This window comes from Bubalus kerabau, chromosome 13 (assembly GCF_029407905.1).
Source record: "Bubalus kerabau isolate K-KA32 ecotype Philippines breed swamp buffalo chromosome 13, PCC_UOA_SB_1v2, whole genome shotgun sequence".
Taxonomy (NCBI): domain Eukaryota; kingdom Metazoa; phylum Chordata; class Mammalia; order Artiodactyla; family Bovidae; genus Bubalus; species Bubalus kerabau.
In genome coordinates, this window is record NC_073636.1 from 18,370,731 (window position 1) to 18,398,124 (window position 27,394).

General features: G+C 46.0%; 1 protein-coding gene across 5 annotated transcripts in view; it reads right to left on the reverse strand.

Moving 5' to 3' along the window:
* Nucleotides 1–6,409: 6,409 nt before the first annotated feature.
* Nucleotides 6,410–27,394, reverse strand: part of CCNY (cyclin Y) — a 122,857-nt gene continuing 101,872 nt past the window's right edge. For all 5 annotated transcript variants that reach the window (XM_055543658.1, XM_055543657.1, XM_055543661.1 and 2 more), the window contains 6 exons: nt 18,213–18,248; nt 16,521–16,578; nt 16,309–16,428; nt 11,825–11,991; nt 8,257–8,419; nt 6,410–7,619 (listed from right to left, as the gene is read on the reverse strand). In XM_055543658.1, the coding sequence (XP_055399633.1) occupies nt 7,503–7,619; nt 8,257–8,419; nt 11,825–11,991; nt 16,309–16,428; nt 16,521–16,578; nt 18,213–18,248 (661 nt within the window). In that variant the 3' untranslated portion in view covers nt 6,410–7,502. The remainder of the gene's footprint in view (nt 7,620–8,256; nt 8,420–11,824; nt 11,992–16,308; nt 16,429–16,520; nt 16,579–18,212; nt 18,249–27,394) is intronic.

A 27,394-nucleotide genomic window follows, 5' to 3' on the forward strand; every position in this document is an offset into this window, starting at 1 on the left:
GCTTCCCCAGTTGAAGAGCTGACTCATTGAAAGACTCTGATGCTGGGAAAAGTTGAAGACAAAAAGAGAAGGGGGTGGCAGAGGATGAGATGGTTAGATAGCATCACCAACTCAACAGACATGAACTTGAGCAATCCTGGGAGATAGTGAAGGACAGGGGAGCCTGGCATGTTGTAGTCCAGGGGGTCGTAAAGAGTTGGACACGACTGGAGCAACTGAGCAACAACAACAAAAAGTTGAAGCAGAATGGACTTACTGTGTTACTGGCACCACCTGGGAAGTGAAATGATTCTGAGGACTGTTTACTTGTAAGTTGCAGATGGAAAAGGAAGGATCCGAAAGAATAATTTTGCCTGCACTGTTATACCAGCACTGAGAGACCAGTAGATGTCAGCATAAGGACACAATCCTCCTGGTTTCCAGTTCTCCTAGATGAAAAGATTTGGTCTTGTTGCTCATACAAACAGGAGCCACTGGGGCTTCCTCCCTCATCCAGATGCCTGCTTCTCCCTCTAGGGATGTGGCAGCTTTATGGTCATTTGTGGAAGAATTACTTGATGCCCTTTGCAGAAGAATCACTTTGTGCCCTTAGAAGTCACCTGTTCCCGACTCCCACATGAAAAGCCCCCACTCTTAGGATTCTTTGTCTACATTTCTAGAGTAGCATCTTGGAGTTTACACTTCAAGATCACTCTGATCCACAGCCAGGGTTGAGAAGTGATGTCTGAAGGTGTAATAAAAAAGACATTACTTTGCTTCCGTGCATACTTGTTTTATCTAAATGTGTCCTTGGATTTTACTCTGTTTTATGAAATGTATTTGTGGGTCTATTGTCATTGATTCATTAATTAATTCATCTAGTATTTGAAGAGTCTGCTATGCCTCAGGAATTGTGCTAAGTGTAGTTAAGGAGGGTACCCCTAAGTTTGGCAGGGGAGATAATGAGACACCTATGATAAGAGTTTACTCAGCAGTGAGGAGAAGTGGGAAGGAGCTCTTCACCTAAGGAACACAGGCATGTCACAACTAAAATATTGATGGGGAGGAGAGCAGGGAAGAGAGCCTGGACAGGCACAGGTGCCCTGTCCTTGGTGCTGACTCTTCACTGGCTAAGATAAAGAAGCTTTTCCTAATACCTGGCTTCTGATAATTTCTCTACTTTCTGTCCCACTAATTCCGAACCAAATGAGGAAGAGGGGAGGAAAAAAATGAAGGACCCCAAATGTAAATGATTAAAGAAGTTATTGAAGAGACAACCACTGAGTTACTGACTTGGTGATGTGACGTTTGAGGGAGAAGGGAGCAGAGATTTCAAATAATTCCAAGAGGGAAGTTTCTCCTCCAGAAAGGAGGAGAAAGCTCTCCAGTGCTTTCTGCAGTGTTATACTTATGAAAGCAGAGGCTTTCTAGAAGTGTTAACAATGTGAAATGGGTCCTGAAATTCACCTCTAGGTGAAGGGGGCCTGAGAGGCATTCAGGCAGAGACAGCATTAACAACAAAAAAACAAACTTGTTTAAGGACCCACATGTAACTTAAAATAGCAAGAACACTTAGTGTGATATGATATCATGATATACTAGTGAAGATGTAGCTAGGAGTTATGCCAAGGATGGTCTTGCATGCGCTCCTCATGGAGGCCGGCAAGGTGCCTCCCTCCCTCTCCCTAAATGGCTCCCCCTGGGGCTCTTCCACGGAGACCCCCACTCAAAAGCTGCCTCACCCCACTACTCAGGCCACCTGACTGTCTTCATGACCTGATCACAGCCTGAAATGTGCTTCTGACACAGTGACCTACTGATTGCCTGCCCTACTGCCCCATGGACCTTGCCTGTCTCGTCCCTGGTGTCAGAAGACCCACAGATAGCATCCCGCACAGTTCCTGCTCCGTAAGTATTTGCTGAATGAAGTAATTGTGTGAGCTAAAGCCTTCATTCACGTCTACTCCTCACAAACAAACACCTGTGTTCTAGAGAATATTCTGGAATAGAAATTTTGTTTCCAGTTTTTGCAGTGTTAGAGGCTGGCACTCTTTGCAGGATGCGGCCGAGAACCATGGAAGGGAGTAAATAGACACGTGGGATCCTAGAATGCTTCAGGATAGGCTTTCCTAAATTGTTTTCCTAACACTGCAGGGGTGAGTAGATCTCTTGTTCTGAACCCCGAGGCTGCTCCTGGAAATCTCAGAATAAGCGGTTCATAAGATAACTAAGTTTTAGAAGTGAAAGGATCTTAGGGTGATCCAGGGTTTGACCCATTTCTCTGCTCTAAAGATGAAGCTCCTGGAAGCCAGAAAAGTTCTAAGACTTGCTGGTCAGACCAAATGCCCAGTGTACCCTGGTGAGTCCTCGTATGTAGGTGTTCTGACCCTGCAGAGTCTACTGTTTTACCTTACACTGTCCCCAATATGGCACTTCTCTTTGCAATGGACCCCAACTCTTCTGCACACAACGCCCCCCCCCCCCCCCCCCCCACGCAAGAGCTGGTGAGCAGAGGCAGATCTGAGAAGCCTGCAAGTGGCCGAGTTCCATGGAAGTGCCACAAGAGAGGAGGGGGAGAGAATTCCTTCTCCATGGTGGCCCCCAGAGCTTTGGGTCTGCAGGTCTGAGGATAAGAATTACTGGGGGATTAACCCAAGAGGCAGCACCCTTCTCAAGACAACCACTGGGGAAGATTCCTGTACCCAGCTTCTCTGTTGCAAGATTTTCATTGTCCATCAATGTGGAAAAGAACCACAAGGTCCAGTAAAACCCAATTGGACAAGCTGAGGATTCAGGTGCATTAGGGCAAACCTGGGGAGGATGGACAGCAGCTGAATTCTAGACACCCACATCCTTCTCCTAAGAACAGCCGTATCTGCTGATGCCCACCCTTCTTCCACCCTGGCCCTGAAAGGGACAACGGATTTCTCCGGGGAAACTCACAGATGAGCTTGGACTTATCTTTCAGTGGGTCCAGCCTTCCTACATACACGCAGAGCAGCATCCAAAAATCGTAATGTAAGAATGGCTGAGCAGTGTGGGTTTAGAAACAGAGTAAGACAGGTGGAGAAAACACGAGCAAGTCGGTCTCTTGCCAGTGAAGTTTGCTGAGTGATCCAGAGAGGTGATGGAACTTGTCCAAGGTCACACAGCAAGTTAACTCTGGGCTGAGACTGAAACCCAAAGTTCTGTTACAATATAAATGAATAACGTTAATACAAATGTTATGCCTAAGTTCTAGCTACATTTAATATTTTTGCCCATAATGGCAGTTGTTTTGGAATGCCATTCTTTTTTTTATCCCGTGTTCTATTTAAACAAAGCTCTTTAAGAAAATAAAGCTCTCTACCCAGACCGAGTCCCTAAAGGACACAGGCTCCTCCACAATTCTTGCTGCAAAGACCTACAATGGGCATTGTGGGCACCAGGACCACCCAGTCTGACCCACGGCCCAGACTCACAGCGATGCAGACAAAGGCCTCCGATGACCCTTTCAAATCAGAGATGAACGTTTCTAATGGAAAATGACACAACTGACCTTAAGCAGCTCCAGACATGCAAACTTAGTGAGGAAACCTACCAGAAGTGGAAGCCGCTACCCCACTCTAGTCCCGAGTCCAGCAGCTTGGTGGCCGCAAGCCCCTGCTCACCTCCCTACTGTGGACGGGGCCGCTGGCCCCTGCTCACCTCCCTACTGCGGACGGGGCCGCTGGCCCCTGCTCACCCCTCTACTGCGGACGGCGCCGCTGGCCCCTGCTGACCTCCCTACTGCGGACGGGGCCGCTGGCCCCTGCTGACCTCCCTACTGCGGACGGGGCCGCTGGCCCCTGCTCACCCCTCTACTGCGGACGGCGCCGCTGGCCCCTGCTGACCTCCCTACTGCGGACGGGGCCGCTGGCCCCTGCTCACCTCCCTACTGCGGACGGGGCCGCTGGCCCTGCGGGACGCTTCGTTTCCAGTGCAGTGGGGCAAGGAAGGCTTGGCGATCAGGACGCTCCAGTCATGAACCGAACACAGTTGTGTGCGGGGCCTTCCTTGTAATTCGCAGAGCTTAAAATATGAGTCCCAAATTAATCCTTCAGTACCCTGTTCCCATTTTACTTGAGGTTTGTTCCCTATTTCCTTCTCTTTTTTCATAAGGGCAGGGAAGGGCTCCTGTGGTTGGCTCCTGTGGTTCAGAAGACGATCCGTGTTGCCACAGTCCACCCATTGGGAGTCTTGAGATGCTAATTCTAGTCAAGTCAAAGCGGATGGAGAAGATCCAGTCCTTCTGAGGATCACTTAACACCTACAGAACCCATAATACTCTCCACTGCTTTTCATCATGTAGAAAAGAACTGGTTCACTCAGCATCCTCAAAACCGGTTCAATTCTATCTCAATGTCATATTCAAAAAATGCAGCAGGAAGGCAAGCACTATTTGGTCTCTGTGTTTATTTAACACTTAATAAGTACCTACAATGAACCAGGAATTGTATCTTATTGTTTAAAAATGTCAAAGCTGTAAAATATGGCTCCAGGTGAGAGGTTACCAAAAGTAGCCTGGAAGGATCAAAATCACTCACGCAGCAAATTCTGCTCTGCAGCTCGGCCAAGCATCAAAACCCCTAGACCCAAAGGAAAGCCCAGGGTGGAGATGGTCTTGCCAAAGACCAAGAGGAGGAGCTTGGGGGGTGGTGCGGGTGGGCCACCTGGGAAAGGGGCCAGGTGACGGCCCCAGCGGGTGCATTTAAGGCACAGCAATGTCTGGGATCTTAGCAGGACCTCCCATCTTGCCCTCCAGTTGGTTTTAAATCCGACTTTTTTGCCTCTCCCAGTTTAAAAGAAAAAAGGTAAAACAAAAAGGGAAAATTCATTGGCATATTCTCCCCAATGACTTAGTTTAAGTCAAATCTAAACTTAAAGGCAATAAATTGTGTGGTTTTCTTCACCCTTCATTAGTGAAAACTGCCCATTCAAAAACTACACTAAGACAATGTATTCCTAAATAGCAATCCGGCTTTAATTGTAGGGCATGAACCACCTTGCAAACAAATTACATCACGATGATTTATCAATAGGTACTGTACTGGGTGTTGTTGGGCTTTTTTTTTTTTTTTTTTTTGCAAACTTAGAACAAACCAGAGAATGTAATGTTTAAGTCTTCTTCATCATGTAGAAAAATAAACCCAACCTAAATTACCTTCATGTCAAGGGATCCATTCTGCAAAAGCAAAACTGAAATCTACACTTACAGCAGAGTTTTAAAAATCCTCAGTGCAAGAAACATAACCAATTAATACAGATCAATGCTCAGGAATATGGAAAATTTTCCTATACAGAGGTAGAATCCAGTGCACAAGGCTAAACAATATTCAATAGTCTAAACAAGACTGAGTCAGGTTTTACGGAATCCACTTTAAGTTAGCAGACTGTATGTACATACATACAATAAATAGACTATACAATTTTTTAAAGTAGTTTAATAAACTCCACAAAATAATAGCAGATGCATTGAAATATTTACATAATTCAATTTTCAAATCTCTCATTCAAATAAAAGGGATAAAAATAAGATGTCTGCTTGAAAGGCAGCAAAACCTCTTTCCTGAAATGGATCGGTAAAGTAAGATACTCTACATGGGAGGAACTAATTTATTTGAGAGGTATTCATAGTCAGCTAAGAAAATATGTCCCTTTTTAAGCTATATAGTTTAGGGAATATAAAATGTTATTTTCTACATTTTTGGGGGGTCTCTATTTCATGTTCTAAATCCAAATCTTACTTGAAGAGAGCAGCTGATTTTGGAACCCATATGGAGCATACTGATACACAGTTACAATGTAAAGATAATTAACTTTTCATGTTCCGCTTGTTTGCTTTTGAAAGTTTAAGCCAGAAAGAATCTAACAGTATTTCTGGCCCACACAGTTGGGTTTACACATGCTACAAACTTCAGGGCCATCTGAGTAGCACTGGGCTTCGTGTTCTTGGGCTGCTTGGCTGTTTCTGAGTCCCTCCCACTAACAAAGCATGTCTCCTCAGGGGCAGGCATGTCTGGGGAGCAGGTGTATGAGTTCAGGGCACAAGACAAATAACATAAGATTCCAGAGTTTTCCAAGCTCACACAGGAGGGTGGTAAAACACAGATTTATCTACTGCCATTTGCCTCAAAGACCTGATGAAAGAAAAACTTAGAAACCTCTGTCATTGTGACCCGAGAAAATATGCAAACCCCAAAGCACTGTATGCTTCACTGACCCAGATTCTTAGACTTAACTGTGAGGTTCTGTCATTAACCCTTCAATTTTCCTTGCTACAAAAGCTTTCCATTTGGCCCATAAGGAAATGAAGAACAGTCAGAAATGAAAAAGGACGGTCATAATTAATGACTTGTAAACCTTCACAGCTTTAGTTTCATATAACTTCACTAAGCACCCACAATGAAAATGCAAGTTGAGTTTTTTATTCAATCATTCTGTGAAAAATACCTCAGTAAATAGGAACATTTTGCCCTTCAGTGATCTTCCATGTGAATACCCATCCCCACCCCCTTTTTTTTTAAATTTTAGATTTTTAAAAAATTTTTATACAAATAGACTAACTTTGATTTGAAGTAAACATATAAAAGTTGAGAGGAATATTGCTTGCACAATGGACGTGGAAGTAGAGGAGTGGGGTGGGCGGGGCGAGGAAGGGGCTGCCCCTCGGGGCAGGCAGAGAGAGAGACCGCCGCAGGATCAGAAGGCACAAGCACCCATGTGATCTAGAATGTTCCTGGGGGAGGAGCTGGGGGAAAGGAGTCGTCTGGTTCAGCACTACAGTCGAGCTGATTCCGCCACTGTGGAGAAAACCGGCTAGGATAAAGGCGCGCAGACACGGGGAAAGTGCCCCCTGGAGAGCAAGAAAGCTCAGAAGACAGCTCGCAGGAGTGGTGCAGAGAACAGCCGGTGCTATTTATTTGGATGTCTGTGCCATGGTGGGTACAAACTATATTCTCTGCTCTGTGGGACCAAAACCAAAACAGAATAAAACAAACAAAAATCCCCCCCAAATCCCCGAGAAGCAGCAAGAAGGAATGCAAGAAGTCTTAACGGGACATACTGATCCGGGTGGGGTGGTGAACGCGGCGCGCGCCTTTAATGCGCATCCAACTTTGTCACCTATGCCGGGCTCTCCTATCAGGTTGGTTCGGTTACTGACCGACGGGGACTTAGGAACCAGGCCAAGCCGCTCCCTGCCTCTATGCGACTTCCCGTCCCTTCCCTGCCTCCTCCAGGGTTAGAGTCTTTTTCCTCCACGAAGGAAGCGCTGACCCGGGGCTGGGAAGGCGTGGACGGGATCCCATGGCACCGACTTCGCGTCCTCGGAGCCCTGCTGCGCGTGTGCGCAGCCCAGAGGCGCTCATCAAGGCAGCCTGGCGGAGCTATGAATTAAAAAGAAAAGGAGAGGGGAAACAAAACAAAACCACCCTACGTCTGTCTTTTCTCGAACTAAAGGAGAAACCGAGGGATGGCACGGCCTCCGGCAGGGACGCCCACGGTTAGGAGATGATGGCCGGGGACCACCTGGGCAGAGTCAGATTGTCAGCACTCGCTGACCGCTTCCTCGTGGGTCTTCTCAGGTCCTTGTACTTGTCCTCGCAGAGGCGGGAGATGGCCTGAGGGGCAGGAGAGAGACACTCGGATCAGCCCCGGGGCCGGCACCCTGCCCACACTCTCCATCCTCGCGGTGGGCCAGCACCATCCGCGACACTGAGGACACACTGAGGACGCGCGGAATGAAGGTGCTGAGGGCCCCGCACCTCCCCTGGAAGACGGCTCTGACCTGTGAGCCTTCTCCCCACACCTGCAGCCGCCAAAGTCGGATGGGAAGAGGCCGGTGCAAGTGCAAAGCCGAGCTATACGTAAGACACAAGTGTCACACAGCTTCACAGTGACGGCCCTAAACCCAGGTCAAGACCAACAACACAGCTGTGGAGAAAACAGCTTCAAAAAATGAAAAAAGCGGATTCAAACCTTTCTGGATTGCCAATCAAAGGGTCATCTGGTATCTTTTCCCTTATAAAAGTGAATGCTGGTTTAAAACAGGTTTTAAAAAACTTACTTGATTTAAAAAACAGAATCAATGCACGTTAAATAAAAACCAGTACTGAGAAGGTTATTAAAAGTATGAGGTTGTACCAATGCAATCCAGGTCATCTGGTCCTTATTTTATGATGACCGGCAATGGCGGAATGAGCCTGAGCACAGAGCTCTGCCGCAGGAGTGTACCCGCGGGACGCTGGCGCCTCTTACCTCCAGCTTGTGGGCCCTCTCCCTGCTCAGGGGCTCCAAGGGGAAGCTCAGGTTGTTGGCTTCCGCCAGAGAACGAAGATCAAAATAATACTTGGCATAAACACTGGAAGGAACGTTAATGTTGAACTGGAGCAATTCAAGGAACTGTCGCTCTAGCTCGTTCCTGCAGAGAAAGACAGAAATGCACAGCTCAGCCGCCGTCCCCACCGCAGACGGCCCAGGCAGGCTGCCGGACACGGAGGCCACAAGACCGCACCCTCCAGGGAGAAGAGCCATCTCACCGGCGGCCCGCTTGGACGCAGAGTTGCCATCTCATCACCAAACTGGTGATAAAAACCAAGCCCATCTGACCCAGTGCCCAGAGGATGAGGCCTGATTAACTGGGATGATTAGCACCAGGAAGTGCTTCAGGGTGACCCCAACACTGAGACCAAGCACATGTGTGTGTGCACACACATACGCATGCAGCAGGCTCTGGCCTCACCTCACCACATGAACCATCAGTACAAACGGGGCAGAAGACACAGTTAGGAGCTGTCAAACAGACTCCAGTGAGACTGGACAGCTGCCTAGAGGACAGGCCTCCGAGACCCAGAGGATCGCCTTGCGGGGAGGGAAGGGTGGGGAAGCGATGAGCAGCTTCCTCAGGACCGTGGGAGTGCAGGAAGGAGACCACCAGTCTCAGCATGCACCCACCCACCCACCCTAACCCTAAGCCTAACCCATCACCTGCAGGGTCTGTGAGGACCCAGAGCTGGGCCACCCATCTGATCTGACAGGTCTAGGTGGGCCCAAGAACATGCGTCTCTAGTGCGCTCCTGCTGCTGAGCCTTCCCTCCTGCCTTCCCTCCTGGATAACAGTGCCTGGTCCATAAAGGAGCCAATCCCCTTATAGCTGATGAAGGCCGGAACACATTGTAAAACGCCCCCATTAGCAGGCCCACCTCTTGGTAGTCACTGCCGGGGGAAAAGCATCCTCAGGGACAGGTCTGTCAGTCAGCACTGGTCCTGGGCCAGATTCTCAGTTCTAGGCCACCCCCTGGGCGGCACCCTGGACTCACTTCTGTCCTTTATCACAGTCTCCCCTCCTCCTCTCCTCCGAGACAGAAACCGTGACATCTGACTGCTGCCTGGCCCCAGCACAGCACCTGACACACAGCTGATGCTCAATAATTAGTTATTAATTATTGAATGGAATGGACCAAGCGTAGCCTGGGTGGAGGGATCAGGGAAAGCTTCCTGAAGTGACAGCTGAGCTAAGTCTGGGAGGCGGTAGTGGCTGGTTCCCTGACAGCAGCTCCTAGGCAAAAGATAACTGAGGAACCTCAGCAAGTTGTTATCGAAGGCCTGAGCGCTTTGGAGGGAAAGATCAAGACATCGAATTCAGTTCATCTAATCAGAAGGGCTGCTTCCATGCAGCTTTGAGGAAGAAGTTAAGCCCCAAATGTATATGTGATGTCAAAATTTACACTTCTAATGACTTTTATTTATGCCTGCTTTAAGTCAGACTTAGGAGATCATCCTGTGAAATACAAGAACCCAGATAAGATCTTAACAAGACTTGGGAGCTGCCTGTGGACACACTGCCACATAGTGGCCAAGTGGTGACACTGCAGCTCCCATTCTCCAATGCCAGGAAGAAAAACCAGTGAGAGAGCCAGGAAGCTATTCCCACCCCAGATGGTATCTAGACACCACTGCCTTTTGTTGAGGGTATAACCAGGATTAAAGTCGAGAGGAATCTGGTTTCTAACAAGGTGGCAGTTTCCCCAGGTTCCTTAAGGGAAAAACAGCCTTTCTGAATATTTATTTTTTTAATGTTTCTGTTTATGTTGTGGGGGAAATAAAGATTTTAGAGTGGCTGTGTTTTCAAACTAGGGCAATATTTAGAAAATAAAAATAATTCCCCAAATTTGAATTTCCAAACAATAGCAGTACCTCCTCCAGGGACATCTGACAGCTTGTTATATGATGAATCATCAGAAAACTAAGTGATGCAGAGGGAATGGGCTTGATGGATTTGCTACCCTCAAGGATGTGTGTGTGTGTGTGCATTTAGTTGCTCAGTCGTGTCTGACTCTGCATCCCCATGAACTTTAGCCCGCCTGGCTCCTTGTCTATGAGATTCTTCAGATAAGAATACTAGAGTGGGTTGCCATTTCCTTCTCCAGGGAATCTTCCCCAGGACATCGAACCTAAGTCTCTTTCATCTCCTGCACTGGCAGGTGGATTCTTTACCATTAGCACCACCTGGGAAGCCTAATTACCAGTAAATAGTTCTGATGTAAAACTTTATAATAAATAAATTCAAGTGAATAAACCAAAACATTTCAGAAGTATTTGTTGCATTAGGTCATCACTGTAAAGAAACCCAGTTGATTGATGCCACTTAGCAACTTGCGAATGGGGCTCTACAGTTGTTTTCATCACCTCATGGCCTATCAACTTTTCTAGAAAAATGAGCCCACTTTAAAGACCAGCTATTAAGGGGCAATCCCACTCCTGGGCACAGACTCCAAAGAAGAGAGCCTCAGGCAGGAATTTGCACACTGATGTCCACGTTTACAGCCGAGTTACTCACAGCAGCCAAAAGGTGGAAGGGACCAACTTACGGTCTGCATGACAAGTCTCTTAATAACTGTTTTCAGCTTGAAATAAAATCAAGACTTTAAAAAAATTTTTATATTTTCTAATTCTTGCTATCAAAGACTTCATATTTTTCTTACTTTTTAAGGATAAAGAATGACAGGTGCAGGAAAGAGTCTTACTGGTCTGTAGTAGGAAAAGGCTGTGTGGCAAAAGATGCAAGAACATAAACAAGTGTTCCCAGGGCAGCAAAAAGTGGGGGGATGCCCAGCCAGCCAGCAACCGGAGGAAGGGGCAGGTAGGGTCCAGGGACATGGATGGGGGCTGGGACACAGTGGAACCTCCTCTAGCAAGAGGAGGCTGTCCGGCTTGAGGAAGCCGGATAAACAAGATGAGAAACACGTTAGTAACAACTGGGTCAGCCATGCAGAAGTTCATCCTGATTGTTTCCAAAGCAGCTCCTTTCGTCCTGACCCCACTTCCTGTACACCAGGCCCCAGGGACCCCAGGCCTCGGGCTGCAGGTGAACCCAGAACGGTGCCCTGAGAGAGGAGCGGCCCGACCGGGAAGCACAGGAGGACCCTGAAGGACAGAAAATTCATGTGAAGCCAAGTGAACTTGCAACAGGTGTCAAAAGCAATGATAATCTTCTTTCTGAAACTGAACAGAGGCAGGGAGCATTTTAGCCTGTCTGCTGCCTGTCGTCAGTCTGCAGTGAGTACAGAGTGGGGATGAACCCCACCGCAGACAGGGAGCAGGAAGGTAAAGGAAGGTTCCCTGGAACATGGTTTCAAGACTAGATTCATAAGCCAGAAAGCTTGTCCCAGTACCCATCTGGGACCCACAGGACGAGACGCACAGGTTTTTGTAAATCCTATCTGCAACCGTGTCCTTGCTCAGCCAGCTCACAATAGATGCACAGCCACGGTCACTCACTCCTCCCCGTGCACATCCACACGGGGGCGCCCCCGCCCACACTCACATGTCCTCCACCGTGATGTCCTTCAGGATCTGGCAGTAGTCCACGTTCCACACCGCCTGGTCGTCCCACACCTTGGAGGCCAGCAGGATGGCCCCCAGAACAATCCGCTTCCAGTTGGCCGGACAGATGTCAATCTCTGCGTATGTGAGAAGCCGTTCGAGGTACACCTGGAAGACATGGCCACACCGGCACCCTTCAGCCCTAAGCCACAGACAGAGGGAGGGTCAAGGGCTCCCTCCCAAGCCCAGCAGCCCCGATGGCCTCGGCAGCCAGTCTGTGCGGCCTGCGGTCTGTGAACGGGGGCCCAGGTGGAGAAGCCTAGGGAAGCTGACCAGGGCCAGCACCTTGTCTGCCTCTGCCACTCAAACAGGAGCTCTCTGCCTCTGAGATGAGGGCTGGCACTCAGCTGTCTGCTAAGTCAGTAAACAGACGAGTGATGATGGTTCTTTTGCTTAAAAGGTTTCGTTCTGCTTCCAGTGCTTTACTAATGAAAAGTCAGTTCTTTCCATCTTAAAAGCAGGATTTTTATGGATAATCTCAGATACCAAGTACTCCTCAGACCGGATGAGGGGCACAGTATGAAAGACAAAATAAAAATCATGAGAAAGAAATTACTAATGTAATCACAAAGACAAAATAGCCATACCCAATGAGCTGCCAAGAGGCCCTAAGTTTCCTGAGAGGTGATGAAACGGGAAGCCATCATGACCACCTTACTGCCCCACCCTGGTCCGGTGACCCAGCCCCGCCACCGTGGCTGTGTCTCTCCCCGGGCAGGGCAGCTGCCCTCCTCTGGTCTCTCCCCCGAGGAAGCCAAGTCCCCTGAGGACCACGCCCAGGCCTCACTCCCACCATGTGCCCAGCACTCAGCACGCGGCTGGGTCAGGGAGCGGCCCCCACGTGCTGGCCTCAGGGACACAGGGCCCTGCAGGAAGGATGCTCTGGGTGTGGAATGCTGCTACGAGAGAGCAGGTCTAGGGAGGCCTGAGTGGATGAGATGACCACAGCAATGGCATTCAGGAGGGAGCCGCAGTCAGAAGCAGGTGGGAAACTCAGGCCCTGGATTTAGAGACAGGTGCGGGGGGAATGGGGGGTCAGAGGAGACCACTCAGGGAAGAGCCAGTCCCCTCTGCGGTGCTCAGCACAGAACATCTGAGAGGCCTTCAGAGAGGCCTCTGGGGTCACGACACGTGCCTGCCAACCGTGCTCTATGGACCTTCAGGGGCGCTTCCGACGTCCCTCGGGGACAGAACAGCGCTGGGCTGTGACAACCACTGGTGAAGAAACGTGGGTCACTCAGCAGGTCAGTCATCTTTTCCTTTGTTCAGATTTAGTTTTTAATGGCATTTATTACATTCAAGGAGCAGGAAGAGTAAGCTAATGTTTTAGATCATTATTTTTGTGTGAAAACTGAAATCCTTCAGCGAGAGATCCAGGCCAGGCTGAGGGGAAATTTAATTGGACACCGACCTCAGGAGCCCAAACTATGTATGTTACAAAGGTTGATGACTAACTCTTCTTATTCCACGAAGAAAAGCATTTTTTAAATGTGCCACAAAACTGTACTAGGAGCAGAAAACTGAGGCTGGATCTAACTCCAGATTTTTTGAAGCAATCATTATGGACACTCTTCAACCAGATCCCTAAGACGCTATTCCTTTTTATAAATGAGCTATGTAAACCTCTCCAAGCTCCCCAATGAAATAGCTTCTCACTGACTCAGTACAAAAAGAAGGTTACTCAATTTTGTTCTTACTTAACCACAGTAGATATATATTAATAGGTACACTAGGTAACATTTAAAATAATGTTTGGAAAAAAACAAGCATCTACCACATCTGATATTCCACTAAGATGACCTGGAGAAATTAGATACGATAACACACTCCATTACCGAGGGGAAGCAGATGTTATGTTTGGGGAGAAGGAATTCATAATCAGCACCACATAATAGCATGTAATTTGGCAGAACTTGCCAAGAAAGCTATATTCAAGGGTCAGCTGTAATTTCTTTAGTAAACTCCCACTTGGCTATTTTAATTTTCTGCCAAGTAAAATAATATACGATTGATTTTTTCTGAACACCATTCCCTACACCATTGCTAATAGGACACTGCTGCTCAATTAAATTTTCAGATTTAATTTCCTAAGAAGGACCATCCTGAGAGTCTCTAGAAAATACAGGTTAGTGAGCGCTTACAGAGCGTTCAGGTGACTGTACAAAATAAAACTGTTCAAAGGCATGGCGTGGGGGAGGAGGGGAGGGAGAAAGTGCAAAGTCACGGACTCCGGGGTGCACGGGCCCACACTTCTGAGGACGCTGGGCTTCCCTGTCCATCACTCAGAGCAGCCCCGCCCACACTTCTGAGGATGCTGGGCTTCCCCGTCCATCACTCAGAGCAGCCCCGCCCACACTTCTGAGGCCGCTGGGCTTCCCCGTCCATCACTCAGAGCAGCCCCGCCCACACTTCTGAGGACGCTGGGCTTCCCCGTCCATCACTCAGAGCAGCCCCGGGTCCGTGCACTGTAGGCTCTCACCCACAGCTCAGCTGACTGGGCCTCCCAAGCGCTTCCTATTTGCTAATATTTGAGGCAGCTGGATTCCTCACTGGACTCTATCTGAACAGCACTTTTGACCTCGGTAGAAACCACTAATGTGCCCTAAAAAAGGGGGTCTCTGGGGTCAGAATGGATAGATTCCACAGGTGGCCTCTTCACCAAAGCACTGGCCTCTGAGAGGCACTTTGGGGCCAAGTGACAGCCCTCAGGGCCGCCCCGGGGGGCCCAGCTGAGCTGGCATGCCTGGTGCTCCTGGACACACACAGCAGCAAGTGGCTGAAGGCTCTGGAGGCGTCTCCCACAGGCAGGCAGCGGTCTGGTTCCCTGCGGGCAGCGGGGCAGAGCTAACTGTGGTCCTCCCTGCCTCCTCCGGGCAACGGGCCAGGCCACCAAGGGAAGGCCCAGGAGAAAGGCAGAGAGGGACGCAGCCCGCCAGCTCCAGCCCAGGCCTGCTCTGAAGGGTTGTTGTGAGCCTGGAATGACGGGTGGGGCCATCACACGCAGGGCTCGATCGCAACACAGAGTTGGCTGCCTGGGCCAACCAAGCAGACCCCAGAGACTCAGTCTGCAGAGCTGTGCCTGCCCACCTGTCAGCTATAGCCAGAGACGCTCATCTCCTGCTAAGCCACCAGCTGATGTCCCAGGACAAGGGAGGATTTCAGCAGCTCCCACAACTGACAGACACACACCACTCCCACAGCACTCCCAAGACAAACTAACCACCCACGTCTGCTCGGAGACAGGGGAACAAACTCTACATGTTCTCAACAGAAGTCTCTGCAGAAACTACGTCTTTCACAGGACACAAAGCTTCTTCACGCTGATAAATCCAAACTGGAAGGTGCTACAGGGCAAAGTCAGGTCACCATTTTCTTCAGAACAGAAGGCAAAAAACCCCACCACATAGCATTTTGAAACTGGAGCTTCAAAATAAATCTTTCTTCAGGGCGTCAATTTAAGTACTCATTATCTGATTTTCTTCCCCTTCTTCCCCCTTTGTCACAATCTCCCTTCATTAAAATGTCAACCCTGCTGCCTGGAGGGGGTTTTTTGAGGACTTGACATCCTTTGGAGGAACAAAGCTGAGCCATAAATATGCTTCTCAGTCATGACCTCAGGGTCTATCAGCAGGCCACTTCACCTGAGGAAGACTTGCTGGATGTCTGTTCACCTGTCAGGGGGCAAGTTCCACAAGAGAAGGAATTCACAAGCAAACCGGTCACTGTGCCATGAGCTGAGAATAAGGGGCTCTCAGTGTGGCGGAGACGTGGACGGTCCTTACACTCGTCATCATACCACAGGGTCTCTTCTCAGGGAACTGCATGGGCCCGCGGGGCAGCCCACGCACTGGCAAGCCCGTTTCTTATCTGAGTGGCGCACAGTGGGAAAGGTCAGTGACAGCGGGCTCCGCTGTCAAAGCTGCTTCCCCAATGAGATCGGAGCTAAATCAACCGTCCCTAAGGTTTTAAGAATCTAAGGAAGGTTACAGGTTTTTAACTTGAGTCAATGTGCAGATTATGTCCACGCTGTCTCTGAATGTCTCATGAATGTCTCAGAATGTAAGATGAATGTCTCATTTTACAGACACGTATTTACACAAAAATCACAGAGGAGAAGGCAGCAATTACAGCAGTCTTCGCGATGTAGGGAACCAACACCAGAAACCTGGACATCAGTGAGGTGGCCCTGGTCCTTGTCAGCACTGTGGGCCCTGCATGGGTCGTTTCCGCTTTCCTGCTTCTGAGTGTGATCTGACAAGGGGCTTTAGGTGGGACTGCGGAACAGACCGCATGCCCTCTTTTGGGAGATCCAGTTGCTATTCTGGATAAAAGACAACCCTGAGGTGGCGTTGGGGTTCCCAGGTCTGCAGTGGACACTCCCACCTGCACCCCACTCGATGGCCATGTCATCCTGCGGGCACTCACCAGGGTGACGATGGCACATTCTGCAGTCAGCTGAGCAGCACTGAACAGTGTCCGAACAAACCGGTAAATCTGCTTCTGCTCTGGGTTGTGTTTGTCATAATCTGGTGGCACTTCGGATTTCTGGGGAGGGAGACATTCTTAATGAGTAGCCGCCCCACAGGAGCCACAGAGACATGACTGGACCACACCCTGGGACCCAAGGGGAGGGTTACCGAAAGAGGGTGAAGGTTTTCATCGAAAATATCCAAGAGCATCCTTCCATCTGGGTCCCTGGGGAGGAAAAGTAACAGAAAACGGAGTTTCCCTTCTATAACAGAGTGCCAGTCAAAATGAAAACAAAATATATTCTGATTCAACTGTTATTTCAAGAAACAGAGGCAGTACTGTTAAGAGATGCTATTGATTATTCATGAATTATAATTTGCTTTTCTTGGGGACAATACTTAATCACTTTTGAATAGTCCATAAAATAAAGGTTATGAATCCCATTTTGATTTTTACTTTACTAAGATTTTCATTTCTTGAGTTTTCAAATGCACCAAATCTAAATTTCTTTAACATCTTATTTCTGAGCAAAGTTTGATGGATCTGTTTAAACCATCACTACGTTGTGGTCAACACAAAAGAAGTCTGAGGGTGAGAATGAACACATAGCGTGTCCTGGAGATTAGTCTGAAATTCTCACAGCATGCAGCTTAACCACTTCACTAATGAGGGGCTTCACGACTGTATTTTTAAAAAATAATTTAATGTATGTATTTATTTTTGGCCGTGATGGGTCTTCGCTGCGGCGTGGGCTTTTCTCTAGTTGCTGTGCAGGCTTCTCGTTGCAGAGCACAGCCTCTAGGCACGCGGCTGGCAGCAGTTACGGCACGTGTGCTCAGCGATGGTGGCTCCTGGGCTCCAGGGCACAGGCTCAGTAGTTGTGGTGCACGGGCTTAGCCGCTCTGCAGCACTCGAAATCATCCTGAATCAGGGATCCAACTTGTGTCTCCTGCACTGGCAGGCGGATTCTTAACACTGAGCCAAAAGGAAAGCCCCACGACTCAAGTTTGAAAAACAGGGGCCATGTAGAAAAGTGTACCTGGCTGTTACCAAGCCAGTACCCACACAGATCCATTTAAAGGGGTGGCTCTCTCTGTGAACGCAGGCAGAGGGGGCCCCGCTGGGCTCTGGGGGGCCGCACCCCGCTAGTGACGGCTCTGCTCCCACCTGACTTATGTCATTTGAGTGTTGCCTAAAAAACTTGCTTTGGAAACTGCTGCTTTGGTAACAGCACGTAACGTTCCACTGTCAGTTAGGCTCGCGATTATCAGAAGCTGCAGATGTGCCTCTGCCATGCACCCCCGTGGCACATACCAATTTCTGCTCTATGACTTACTGTCTGCAAAAGACGAAAGAGAGCTTGGCAGAACAGCTAACTTCTTATATGATTTTTCCATGATTCACTTCTAAAATTAACTGAACTATCTCCAGACTCCCATCAGAAAGGATTGCTACCACCTTAAAAGAGTTTATGACTAACTTTACAACAAAACTGTTTCTACTGAATTGAAACTATAAACTTCTTTTTCATGTGAAAGCTGTGCACAGAAACTTGTTAAAATATTTTATAAAAGACAGAATGTTTAAGTGAATGACACAGAAAATAAAGTCAAGAGGAGGCTGAATACTGTCAAGAAACTCTGTTCTCTTTTGCTGACTTCATTTGGTTTCCTCTGACTCAGAAGCAGTTCAGTACTTCTCTGGGAGGTGTGGGTAAACTGTGTTACCTTTACAGATTCTATGAAAGTGAGATAAGAATACAAAACTCAAAGGCTGAGGCAACTAGAATGCAATAGGAAAAATGTCATTGCAGATAAAATGTGATGTTTTCAGCACAAAATTAAACAAAATCCACATACCTGTTTTTGATGTGGTAATATATTGCGAGAGCTACACTGTAAAATAAAATGCAGGAGTTCAGTGTTTCATAAGCATATTCAAGATGTTGCATTTTCTCTGGCATCAGTCTGATCATAAGTATTTACAACTTAAGTAAAACGATCCATCTGAACAGCCCCCATTTAATTCAGAATGCTGATTAAGAATATGCACTCTTCAAAGTAAATCAATCAGATATTTATATCCAGCAGTTATTAAATCTTTTCCAGAAACACCAAAACTTTGTGATATTCAGAAATAAATTTCTCTATCTGAAATTTTAAGCTTTCCTCACTTTATAATATAGTCATTATGCAAAAATTAAGTGATTAAATTAAACTCCTCTAGAGGTCTCCCAATTCAGCACCTGCTATTTTAGACAATCAGTGGTTTCTTTATAACTGCCAGAAAAATGTGAATATTACCCACAGTGGTTTATCATTTTTTCTCTTAATATCAATAACCTATTGGCAATCTGCCTAACTTATTCATTCATCTGCTGAAATGGTACTTACCTCTTATTTGTAATACCTTATAGTTTAATACCTTAAAATTTCATTTTACATTTTAAAAGAATTTAATGAAGACACTCCCATCCCCTGAATTTTCAAGTACTGTTTCTCTGATTATAAAATGAGATATATTCATATTGTAGAAATTTTTGGAAAATAAAGTATACAGAAAATAATTCCTCTGCCCAAAGATGATTACTACCAGCTTGAGATATAGAGACATCTATTCCTAGTTACCTATAAATTATGTGTGTAAGCAAGCAGGCTGGCAGCCCACTTTCATCCTCATTAACAAGTTTCTTACCATTAAAATGTTACTCAAAAATACAACTTTAAATGGCCAACTATATTCCATATTCCACCATACTGCTGAATAATTTATTAACCATTTCCCTGTTCTTGAACATTTAAGTTGTTTATAGTATTTTGCAATTATGATTAACACCATAACATTCCCACAAATAAACATTTTGTGACCTATTTCCACAAGAAAACATCCTGTAATCGGAAACGGGAGCTCTAAGGTCGTTAATAATCGTAAGGCTCCCCCAAACATACCTCCCAAAATCTTTGCAGAAAAGCTGTACCAGTGTACACTTCCTCACCAGTGTCTGTCTCACTTCACCTTCACCAACGCTCACCTTGAATGTTTTGAAAAAATGTTCTCCAGCTGGATAGGGTAAAAAGGGTAACTGCTTTCAACCTGAGTTCCTTTGATCACCTATCAAGTGGGCAGGGTTATTCAGGTTGAACTGCCCAATCTTTTTATTACTTCCTCCTTTGTAACCTGTCTAGATCCTTCCACAATTTTAAAATTTGAAGAGGCCAATTTTTTTTTTAAGCTTCTAAGAACATAGCTAACTGGCTGCATCAGATTGTGCTCTGGTCTCTGAGCCCAGGAACTGCCAGCCAGGGCCCCAACATGGAGCGAGCAGACTGAGCCCCAGACACCTCTTCTCACTCAGCGGTGCCCACTTAGAGCTCGGGCGTGCACACTGCACTCCAAGAGGCCCAGACGTTCACCCACAACCTGACACAACAGCTCATTTCACTCTGCCGAAAGAGAGCACGTTCTCCCAAATCTCTCTTTCCAGATCTATGAATTCAAGAGATTTTAGATAAGTGTGAAAAGTATTCCTGAGCAAGTGTAATATTTAGTTCTCCTAAAATCCTAAAAAACATCTAAGCTGATGAAGGAATTGTAACTGGGGTGAAGGGACTTCAAAAGTTTAAAAAATAATGGTACAGTTTTCCAAGTACCTTCACATGTACCTAAAAAGCCCTGTCATGGGAAATAATGTTACCATTTCTATTTTATAAATGAGAAAATTCATGTAAAGATATCAGATGTCAGGATTTCTGACTTATATAATGGTTTTGTGCACTTTCATTCTATAATGCTGGCCTCTGGAAAAAAGCAAGAGATACTGTTTTATTCATTTAAAAGTCACGCTGTGATGATTAAATTGAATGTTTCATATGATTGGGTTTGGTAAAGTGATTACTTTAATTGCTTTAGGAAAAAATACAGTCCCTGTGCTCCCTGTGAGGGAACATGTCATAGGAAAAACATCACTGGACTGAAGTCAGACCAGCTGGGCTCAAAACCTGGCTCCTTCATCAGTTAAGAGTTCATCCACCCCTCAGGGCCTTCACTTCACATTCAGACAATTCAACCTGCACTGCAGAGTGGTTATTACAATCAAACGAAGTAAATAAAAGCATGATCTCAAATGTAAAGTTCTCAAATGAAAGTTACTATTATTACTGCTGTTGTTGCCCAATGAATGATTCCATCTCTGGAAGTCTTCCAGCCTCTGTGGAGGGAAAGTCTCAGGGCCCCAGGTTACTACTATCTCCCATATCTCTAGAACCCAAAGCCAGGTTGGACGTTATCATGACTCACACCCCCATGAAACACAGGGATGCTCGGAAGGCCAATGTCCACTCAAGGTCAAACCCCGAAAGTGGGAAAACCAAGCTGAGGATGCACGTGTGGTCTAGCTCCACCGGCCAGCTCAGCGGGTCACGGTGAAAAGAAGCAAGCAACTCTTGGGGGGAAAGCCTGGCCAGCTGGAAACGGAATAAATCCCAGGCTTCACTCCCAATGGCCATCTTGGGAGGCCTGGCCAGTCTGCCACACCCTCAGAACTGGTGAGGTCTCCAAGGACAGGCCGACCAAAGGGCTAGAGCAACTGCCCTAGTTGCAGAACCAGGAGGAAAGGGGAGCCTGGAAGGAAAAGAAGCTATTTTCTTGCCCAGGAAAACAAACCCCATTTCTGACAGCTAGCACCACCCTTGCCTCACTTCTGACCTAGAGCTAGGTCAGAGGTGCCGGGTTCTGGAAGGTGTACGAAGCTGCTCTGACCCTGAGGCCAGGGGCCATGGATGGTGTTGCTGCTGCTGCTGCTGCTAAGTTGCTTCAGTTGTGTCCGACTCCTTGCAACCCCATAGATGGCAGCCCACCAGGCTCCCCTGTCCCTGGGATTCTCTAGGCAAGAACACTGGAGTGGGTTGCCATTTCCTTCTCCAGTGCATGAAAGTGAAAAGTGAAAGTGAAGTCGCTCAGTCATGTCCGACTCTGTGCCACCCCATGGACTGTGTAGCCCACCAGGCTCCTCCATCCATGGGATTTTCCAGGCAAGAGGACTGGAGTGGGGTGCCACTGCCTTCTCTGATGGATGGTGTGGGCAGCTGCAAACAGCTCCTCACCACCTGCACCCATCCTCTGAGCACCAGCCCCATGCTTGTACACAACTGGGGGCCTGGGGTGGTTACAGGGGCACCAGGGTGGATGGCAAACTCTGAATTCATACCACAGCTATCAGCATTCAGGGGAAAGATGGGAAAAATCAAGTTCTCAGGGAAGATATGCCTGTGGAAAAAAAAGGAACACAGAATTGTGTGCAAACCTGTCACACATCTGCTTCTTTGACCTTTCAACCCTCCACCCATTCCCTAACCAGAATGTGCAAATATGTTTGCTCTTTGGGCAATCCCCAATTTACAAAAGAGTTTTCTTTTTTTTTTTTAAATAAGAATTTTATTTCACAGTACTTTTCAGTTCCTGGATTTCCAATTGGGTCTTTTTGTAATTTTATTCTTTTTTCTGGCTGCACCCACCAGGTATTGAACCCAGGCCACAGCCATGAAAAGCCCAGAATCCTGACCACTAGGCCACCAGGGAACTCCCCAGAGGGTTTTCTTCTAAAAGGTCAAACGTGGTTAACAGGAGGTGAGTTCAGCCCACGAATGCCCCTGCCCCGCTCTGCCCACAGGAAGCTGAATGACTGATTAGTGAGTTTGTATCAATTTTGACATCTTGGGGGAGGAGACCATAGGGGCCTTGGCAGGTGGCAAAATTTCAGAACAGGAGGGCATTCAGACCTCGCACACCCTGCCCTTCATGACATGCATTCCCCTTGTGCAGGCAAAGGCCCTGGCTGAAATCTCCCAGGCCCGCTAACACCTCAAAATGACCATCACCAAGTCACGTGTGACATACAAGATTTACAGGGAAGGATTCTGATGGTATGTCTACAGTTAGGGTCCATCCTGCCAAGCTCTCAGATCCAAAATGGACATTTGTAAAAACAGGGCACGTTTTAAACAAATAAGCTATTGCCTGAAGGCATCTCAAATCTGGGTGGTGCCCAGGGAAGCCACAGCGTCCACACTGGACTCTTCCTCTGGACACTCAACCCTCACCACTGCCCTAGCTTTCCAGCTTCTCTTCCTCTTTTTTTTTTTTTTTTTAACATTTATTTATTTTTTATTGAAGGATAATTGCTTTACAGAATTTTCCTGTTTTCTGTCAAACCTCAACATGAATCAGCCATAGGTATACATATATCCCTTCCCTTTTGAACCTCCCTCCCATCTCCCTCCCCATCCCACCACTCTAGGATGATACAGAGCCCCTGTTTGAGTTTCCTGAGCCATACAGCAAATTCCCATTGGCTATCTATTTTACATATGGTAATCTAAGTTTCCATGTTACTCTTTCCATACATCTCACCCTCTCCTCTCCTCTCCCCAAGTCCATAAGTCTGTTCTCTATGTCGGTTTCTCCACTGCTGCCCTGTAAGTAAATTCTTCAGTACCATTTTTCTAGATTCCATATATATGCATTAAAATATGATATGTATCTTTCTCTGACTTACTTCACTCTGTTTAATAGGTTCTAGGTTCATCTACCTCATTGGAACTGACTCAAAGGCGTTCCTTTTTATAGCTGAGTAATGTTTCGTTGTGTATCTGTACCACATCTTCTTTATCCATTCATTTGTCGATGAACATCTAGGTTGCTTCCATGTTCTAGCTATTGTAAATAGTGTTGCAATGAATAATGGGACACATGTGTCTTTAAATTTTGGTTTCCTCAGGGTATATGCCTGGGTCATATGGTGGTTTTATTTCTAGTTTTTTAAGGAATCTCCATACTGTCTTCCATAGTGGCTGAATCAATTTACATTCCCACCAACAGTGCAAGAGGTTCCCTTTTCTCCACACCCTCTCCAGCATTTACTGTTTGTAGACTTTTTAATGATGGCCATTCTGACCGGTGTGAGGTGATATCTCATTGTAGTTTTGATTTGCATTTCTCTAATAAAGAGTGATATTGAGCATCTTTTCATGTTTGTTAGCCATCTATATGTCTTCTTTGGAGAAATGTCTGTTTAGGTCTTTTTCTCACTTTTTGATTGGGTTGTTCGTTTTTCTGGTATTGAGTTATATGAGCTGCTTATATATTTCATAAAGCAATCTTTTGTCAGTTGTTTCATTTGCTATTATTTTCTTCAGACAACATTCTGAGGGTTCTCTTTTCAGCCTGCTTAGTGTTTCCTTTGCTGTGCAAAAGCTTTTAAGTTTAGTCAGGTCCCACTTGTTTACTTTTGCTTTTATTTCTATTACTCTAGGAGGTGGGTCACATAGGATCTTGCTTTGATTTATGTCATCTAGTGTTCTGCCTATGTTTTCATCTAAGGGTTTTTATAGTTCTGGTCTTGTATTTAGGTCTTTAATACATTTTGAGTTTATCTTTGTGTATGGTGTTAGGAAGTGTTCTAATTTCATTCTTTTACACATAGTTCTCCAGTTTTCCCAGCACCATTTATTGAGGAGGCTGTCTTTGCCCCATTGTATATTCTCGCCTCCTTAGTAAAAAATAAAGTACCCATAGGTGCATGGGTTTATTTCTGGGCTTTCTATCTTGTTCCACTGGTGTATATTTCTGTTTTTGTGCCAGTACCATACTGTCTTGATGACTGAAGCTTTGTAGTATAATCTGAAGTCAGGAAGGTTGAGTCCTCCAGCTCCACTCTTCTTTCTCAAGACTACTTTGGCTATTTGGGGTCTTTTGTGTTTCCATATGAATTGTGAAATCTTTTGTTCTAGTTGTGTGAAAAATGTCATTGGAAATTTGATAGGGGTCAGAGTGAATCTGTAGACTGTGTTTGGTAGTATAGTCATTTTCACAGTATTGATTCTTCCTACCCAGGAACATGGAATATCTTGCCATCTGTTTAATGTCATCTTTGATTTATTTCATTAGTGTCTTATAATTTTTTGTGTACAGTTCTTTTGTCTCCTTCAGTTCAGTTCAGTTGCTCAGTTGTGTCTGACTCCTTGTGACCCCACAGACTGCAGCATGCCAGGCCTCCCTGTCCATCACCAACTCCTCGAGTTTACTCAAACTCATGTCCATTGAGTCGGTGATGCCATCCAACCATCTCATCCTCTGTCGTCCCCTTCTCCTCCTGCCTTCAATCCTTCCCAGCATTGGGGTCTTTTCAAATGAGTCGGTTCTTTGCATCAGATGGCCAAAGTATTGGAACTTCAGCTTCAACATCAGTCCTTCCAATGAATATTCAGGATTGATTGATTTCCTTTAGGATGGACTGGTTGGATCTCCTTGCTGTCCAAGGGACTCTCAAGAGTCTTCTCCAGCATCACAGTTCAAAAGCATCAATTCTTCAGCGCTCAGCTTTCTTCACAGTCCAACTCTCACATCCATATGTGATGACAGTAAAAACCATAGCCTGACTGCTGCTGCTGCTGCAAAGTCACTTCAGTCGTGTCCGACTCTTTGTGACCCCATAGACGGCAGCCCACCAGGCTCCCCCATCCCTGGGATTCTCCAGGCAAGAACACTGGAGTGGGTTGCCATTTCCTTCTCCAATGCATGAAAGGACTGGATGGACCTTTGTTGGAAAAGTAATGTCTTGGCTTTTTAATATGCTGTCTAGGTTGGTCATAACTTTCCTTCCAAGGAGTAAGCATCTTTTAATTTCATGGCTGCAATCACCATCTGCAGTGATTTTGGAGCCCCCAAAAATAAACTCTGCCACTGTTTCATTGTTTCCCCAACTATTTGCCATGAAGTGATGGGACCGGATGCCATGATCTTCGTTTTCTGAATGTTGAGCTTTAAGCCAACTTTTTCACTCCTCTTTGACTTCATCAAGAGGCTCTTTAGTTCTTCTTCATTTTCTGTGGTAAGGATGGTGTCATCTGCATATCTGAGGTTACTGATATTTCTCCCGGCAATCTTGATTCCAGCTTGTGCTTCTTCCAGCCCAGCGTGTCTCATGATGTGCTCTGCATATAAGTTAAATAAGCAGGGTGACAATATACAGCCTTGACGTACTCCTTTTCCTATTTGGAACCAGTCTGTTGTTCCATGTCCAGTTCTAACTGTTGCTTCCTGACCTGCATACAGATTTCTCTGTATGCAGAGGCAGGTCAGGTGGTCTGGTATTCCCATCTCTTTCAGAATTTTCAACAGTTTGTTGTGATCCACACAGTCAAAGGCTTTGGCATAGTCAATAAAGCAGAAATAGATGTTTTTCTGGAACTCTCTCACTTTTTCAGTGATCCAACAGATGTTGGCAATTTGATCTCTGGTTCCTCTGCCTTTTCTAAAACCAGCTTGAACATCTGGAACTTCACAGTTCACGTATTGCTGAAGCCTGGCTTGGAGAATTTTGAGCATTACTTTACTAGCGTGTGAGATGAGTGCAATTGTGCGGCAGTTTGAGCATTCTTTGGCATTGCCTTTCTTTGGGATTAGAATGAAAACTGACCTTTTCCAGTCCTGTGGCCACTGCTGAGTTTTCCAAGTTTGCTGGCATATTGAGTGCAGCACTTTCACAGCATCATCTTTTAGGATTTGAAGTAGCTTAACTGGAATTCCATCACCTCCACTAGCTTTGGTCATAGTGATGCTTCCTAAGGCCCACTTGACTTCACATTCTGGGATGTCTGGCTCTAGGTGAGTGAGTGATCACACCATCGTGATTATCTGGGTCTTGAAGATCTTTTTCGTATAGTTCTTCTGTGTATTCTTGCCACCTCTGCTTAATATCTTCTGCTTCTGTTAGGTCCATACCATTTTGTCCTTTGCATGAAATGTTCCCTTGGTATATCTAATTTTCTTGAAGAGATCTCTAGTCTTTCCCATTCTATTGTTTTCCTCTATTTCCTTGCATTGATCACTGAGGAAAGCTTTCTTATCTCTCCTTGCTATTCCCTGGAACTCTGCATTCAAGTGGGTATATCTTTACTTTCCTCCTCTGCTTTTTGCTTCTCTTCTTTTCATATCTATCTGTAAGGCCTCCTCAGATAACCATTTTGCCTTTTTGCATTTCTTTTTCTTGGGGGTGGTATTGATCAATGCCTCCTGTACAATATCAAGAACCTCCGTCCATAGTTCATCAGGCACTCTATCAGATCTAATCCCTTTCATCTATTTGTCACTTCCACTGTATAATCGTAAGGAATTTGATTTAGGTCATACCTGAATGGTCTAGTGGTTTTCCTTACTTTCTTCAATTTAAGTCTGAATTTGGCAATAAGGTTTTCTGTGTTGTCTTTATCTGGTTTTGGTTACCAGGGTGATGGTGGCCTTGTAGAATGAGTTTGGAAGTATTCCTTCCTCTGCAATTTTTTGAAAGAATTTTAGAAGGATAGGCATTAGCTCTTCTCTAAATGTTTGACAGAACTCTGCTGTGAAGCCATCTGGTCCTGGGCTTTTGTTTTTGGGGAGATTTTTGATCACAGCTTCAATTTCAGTGCTTATAATTGGGTTGTTCATAATTTCTATTTCTTCCTGGAAGATTAAACTTTTCTAAGAATCTGTCCATTTCTTCCAGGTTATTCATTTTATTGCCATATAGTTGTTCATAATAGTCTCTTATCTTATAATCCTTTGTATTTTTGCATTGTCTGTTGTAATCTCTTTTTTCATTTCTAATTTTGTTGGTTTGATTCTCCTCTTTTCTTGATGAGTCTGGCTAAAGGTTTGTCAAGTTTGTTTATCTTCTTAAAGAACCAGATTTTAGTTTTATTAATCTTTACTATTCTTTCATTTTTTTTTCATTTATCTCTGCTCGGATCTTTACGATTGCTCTCCTTCTACTAATTTTGGGGGTGTTTTGTTCTTCTTTTTCCAGTTGTTTTAGGTATAAAGTTAGGTTGTCTATTTGATGTTTCTCTTGTTTCTTGAGGTAGGATTGTATTGCTGTAAACTTCCCTCTTAGAACTGCTTTTGCTGCACGCAATAGGTTTTGAGTTGTCATGTTTTCACTGTTATATGTTTCTAGAAATTTTTTGATTTTCCTTTTGATTTCTTCAGTCACCTGTTGGTTATT